The 5,000-nt window shown below is 31.6% G+C and overlaps 1 protein-coding gene across 3 annotated transcripts in view; it reads left to right on the top strand.

The window, feature by feature from the left end:
* Dlish (Dachs ligand with SH3s) overlaps positions 1-5,000 on the top strand; it is a 16,084-nt gene that overhangs the window by 8,056 nt on the left and 3,028 nt on the right. For 2 of the 3 annotated variants that reach the window (XM_043024004.2, XM_043024006.2), the window contains exons 6-9: positions 559-597; positions 1,129-1,318; positions 2,506-2,699; positions 4,713-5,000. The exon at positions 4,713-5,000 is cut by the window's right edge and continues 3,028 nt beyond it. In XM_043024004.2, coding sequence (XP_042879938.1) covers positions 559-597; positions 1,129-1,318; positions 2,506-2,699; positions 4,713-4,877 — 588 coding nt within the window. In that variant the 3' untranslated portion in view covers positions 4,878-5,000. The remainder of the gene's footprint in view (positions 1-558; positions 598-1,128; positions 1,319-2,505; positions 2,700-4,712) is intronic. The other variant, XM_043024005.2, reaches the window with a different exon arrangement.

Below are 5,000 nucleotides of genomic sequence, written 5' to 3'. Positions count from 1 at the left end.
TTTAAGATCATATCGTATTTCTTAATAAAGACTAAGAGAGAACCTGTCATAGTAATCTTCATTAGAGGATTCATTTGTTGTGGTACATTCATAGTAATTGACTTAGTTAACATAACTTTTGATGAAGCTATTGAATTTTGAGATAGAGAGGGAGTGTGTGTTGGGTGTGAGTGTGTGTATATATAAGTGTGTAATGCATTTGTATGCATACAAGTAGTTGTTTGAGATGAGTTTGTACTAAAGCTCTAGATTAAAAGTTTGAATGAAAAGCACTCACCTGCAAGACAACTAAGACTAATCAAAATTTATTTAGTTTTATTTTGATATCATAATTTTTTGTTTATTTATTTATTTTACAGTGCAAATTTTATAATTAACCAACATTTGTTTTTATTTTACTGATAGTGGTCCATACAAGAGAGGGCATAATTAATTAATTCAATTAAAAGTAACCAGAAGATTGCAATGAATTTTCCTCATCATTGCAAATATATATTAAATTTCATTTTTTTACATTTAGGCATAATAATATAAGGTTTTATGCTCTCTCTTCCTTAGAGTGCTACTTTGATGCGGGATATTCACCCATTCCTTAAGGTATGAAATCAAGTGTACAGATGGTTTGAGAGAGAAAAAAAAGAGCAGTAAACATTTTAACATTTAGAGAATAACTGGATGGTTTGGGTGGTTTTTCTTTTACATTTTTCTTTTTCTTTTTTTAACAAATTGGAGTGTCTTTTTTGTCACTTTTAGAAGTAGTCAGATTTTTAATGTTAATTGTTGATCAGTTTATGTGTAGAATATTTACCACTATCATAATTCTAATATGGAAGTTGAGGGAGTGATATTGAATTGAATATCTCCTGTGTATGAAATATATGTGTATATAAGCAACACATCATAAAGATCCTTTTAGCAGGTAATATGTATGCCTTTGTGTGTATATGAGTATTTAAACACATCATGAATTTAAGGCCTTTAGCATTGGCATCATGTTTCACAAACAATTTTGCATGATCATGACTCTTAGAATATAATGAGCATATTTAATGTATATGATTCAACAGATGCAGAAGTTGATACAGAAATATATATCTCTCTTTTACACATTTATTTTGTTTTGTGAAGGACCCCGCAGGCAGATACATAGTCCTGTACACCTTTATCGCACGTGACGAAAATGACGTGAGCGTAGAGCGAGGAGAATTTGTGACGGTCCTCAATCGCGAAGATCCCGACTGGTACTGGGTCTTGAGATCGGACGGCCAGGAAGGATTTGTGCCCTCGGGATTTGTGTACCCGGCAGACGTCATACAAGGTTCGTGACTGCGGATAATTTAATCTATGGGGGTTAGGCTGCGCATGTAGCATGTGTTTTTTTTTTACTACGTGCGAGTCATTATAGTCTTTGACAATTTTGAGGCAAGCTCTGTTCTTGTATAGTTTGGAATGGATATAGGTATTTATCCATGACTCATCCTAATTGTCAACCTAATAACAGTGATAAAGATAGAGCTATAAATAGATTAGACAAAAATAACAATTCCTTTAGCAATGTTCATAATTGTAAATATTTACATTTTTGGGATGATTAAAAGAAAAAAATAGATACATTTCTGGCTGTCATTCTGCAACTCTGACTTCATTGTTTATATTTTTTAACCAGTATTCCAGTATTATTCCAGTTATAATTATTCTCTTGAAATTTGACAATATTGGATGATCGGTAACATGAAATGCATTTTAAAGATGATATGAACAATTAGCAAGCCATCCATGTGCTATGTTATCTAAGTTTTATATCTGTTGATCCTCTTAAGCATAGATAATTCTAATTGAAAGAAAGGTATTATCAGGAACTTACTAATGCATTTCTTTGTACATATCTGTAATTAAATATATAATAGAAACATTGATATTTTGAAATATGTTTGAGGAAAGGAACTCCAGTGGAGCTAAGGGGAGAAAGTAATTAATTTAAGTGATTATATGAGGTATCATTACCATGTATGTATCTGGAGGAAAATTATCACATAGGAATGATCAGTGGGTATTCATAACTCTTTTTTTAATATTTTTGCAGAGGTGATTAAAATTTTGTATATTTGAGATAAGTATCAGTGCAAACTTGTATGCTTGTAACAGTACCAAAAAGTAATGTTAAACATTTATTTATGTTTGAGTTATTATAGATCCTTTTTTTTATTGTTAAATTTGAGTTTATTAATATTATTTAGATGTATTATCCTTAAACGCTATTAAAAACTTTTAGTAAAAACATAAAAGGATATTTTTGATAATGTTAATCCAATTGAAAAGTAATCATCATTATACTCATTCTTTCAAAAGTATGTGTGTGTGTGTGTGTATGTATGTATATGTATATATAATGTGTATATATATATATGTGTGTGTGTGTGTGTGTAATTTTATTTTACATACTCACCCCCAGGTAACTGGCAAGACAGTAGACCTTAATCTCCCTTTTTTATTAACACCTTCCAGATCACCTGGAGCAGGGTGGGGGTACCACAGGTGGCGGAGGTGGCGGTGTGATGGGGGGCACATTACACGCTGGGCTTGGAACGGTAGGAGGGCACCAAGTGGGTTATGGGGCTTCGCAACATCACATTAACCCTGGGAACAGCGACGACCTCCGCTTCCATGGATCGGAGCTGGTTATGCTGTATGACTATAAGGTTGGTAAAGAGAGAGATGGCGGTGCTTCGTTCCCCTTAAGCATGGCCCGCAATTGGTCTTGTTTTCGGTGAATGTTTGAGGATGCTTCGTTTGATACTGGGTTCCCCTTTTTCTCGTTTTTTTCTCTCCTCTTCTCTTGTTTTCTCTTCTTTTCTTCTCTCCCTCTCCTTTCCTCTCTTCTCCTCCCTTCCCCTCCCCTCTCTCCTCCCCTTTCTCCTCTTCTCTCCTCTCTCCTCTCCTCTCTTTTCCTCTCCTCTCCTCTCCTCTTCTCTCCTCTCCTCACCTCTCCTCTCTTTTTCTTCTTCATAGTTGCATTACATTGCATTTTTGGTTCAGTTGTATTTGATATTTAGTGGTCAGATTTGTCTTCTCCTCTAGCTACTGTTGTTATTATCATTTTTAGTAATATTATTATGATTATAATTATCATCATTATATTTTTATTACAGTCATTATGATTATTGATATTATTATTATTATTTATTATAATTATTACTATTATTATTATTATTATTATTATTATTTTTATTATCATTGTTAATATTATTATTATTATTACTGTAATTATTATTGTTATTGTTATAATCATCACCATCATTATCATCATCATCATCATTATACTTTTTAACATTTTTTTTCTCTTTTCATTCAACTCAAAGGGTTGATCATTTAACAATATTTTTGTGATAATATTATTTATTTCTGTTTCTTTTGATTTTTAATTTTCATATACTAAGGTTCTATGAGTAAGTAGTTTGCTATAATTTTTTTATGAATAAGTAAGAAAGCTAAGATTTTATCCTGAAAAAGATTGATAAAGATGTGTATTTGTATGTGTGTGTGTATATATATATATATATATATATATATATATATATATATATATATATATATATATATATATATATATATATATATATATATATATATATATATATATATATATATATATATATATATATATATATATATATATATACATACATATACATATACATATATACATATACATATACATATACATTTACATTTACATATACATAGACACATATATATATATAAATACATACATACAAATACATGTGCATATACATACACATACACATTTATATATACATATACATATACATATACAGAGAGAGAGAAATAGAGAAAGAAAGAAAGAGTGTGTGTGTTTGTGAGTGTGCGCGTGTGTGTGTGTGTGTGTGTGTGTTTGTGTGTGTGCGCGTGTGTGTGTGCGCGCGCGTGCGCACGTGCCTGCATACTTACATATATATATATATGTGTGTGTGTGTGTGTGTGTGTGTGTATATATATATATATATATATATATATATATATATATATATATATATATATATATATATATTTATATATATATATATATATATATATATATATATATATATATATATATATATATATATATATATATATATATATATATACATACACCTACATACATACATGCATACATACATACATACATACATACATACATACATACATACATACATACATACAAACATACATGTACACACACACACACACACACACACACACACACACACACACACACACACACACACACACACACACACACACACACACACACACACACACACACACACACACATACACATACATACATACACACACATACACATACACATACACACACACACACATACACATATGTATTTACATACATATATCCATAAATTATTATCAATATTTGTTACGTAAAAAATAACTCAGAGATTATCATTCACTTTCTCATTCACCCGGTAAACACTTATTTGCCTTTATTGTTCCAGTAAATGAATTGAGAAATATTTCCATATATTGAAAACAATAATATCAAAAGTACTTCTGACTTACTGCCTAGATAATAAGAATTCAAAACTTAAGTCCTTGATCTCTCGCCAGGCTCAAGCCCCAGATGATCTGTCAGTGAGATTTACTGCCTAGATAATAAGAATTCAAAACTTAAGTCCTTGATCTCTCGCCAGGCTCAAGCCCCAGATGATCTGTCAGTGAGACGAGGAGATTGGATATATGCCGACCTCACTAATCAGACGGTGGATGGCTGGCTATGGGCATATGCGCCGAAGACTCGCAAATACGGCTTCATACCCAAAGCATATGCCCGACCCCCAGCCATGACATCTTTATAGGACTGCAGCAAGTATGATTTTTATCTTGTGCATCTCAGTGTGCTAGTGTCTCTCTCTTTTCACTAAGTAAGGCCAGAGCTTGGACATTATAATGGGTACGCAGTGTACTGGAAGAATCTAGAT

Source organism: Penaeus japonicus, unplaced genomic scaffold (assembly GCF_977035675.1).
Source record: "Penaeus japonicus unplaced genomic scaffold, GWHDUDI00000001_assembly GWHDUDI00000018, whole genome shotgun sequence".
NCBI classification, from domain to species: domain Eukaryota; kingdom Metazoa; phylum Arthropoda; class Malacostraca; order Decapoda; family Penaeidae; genus Penaeus; species Penaeus japonicus.
This window is presented reverse-complemented; position numbering and strand designations above follow the sequence as displayed.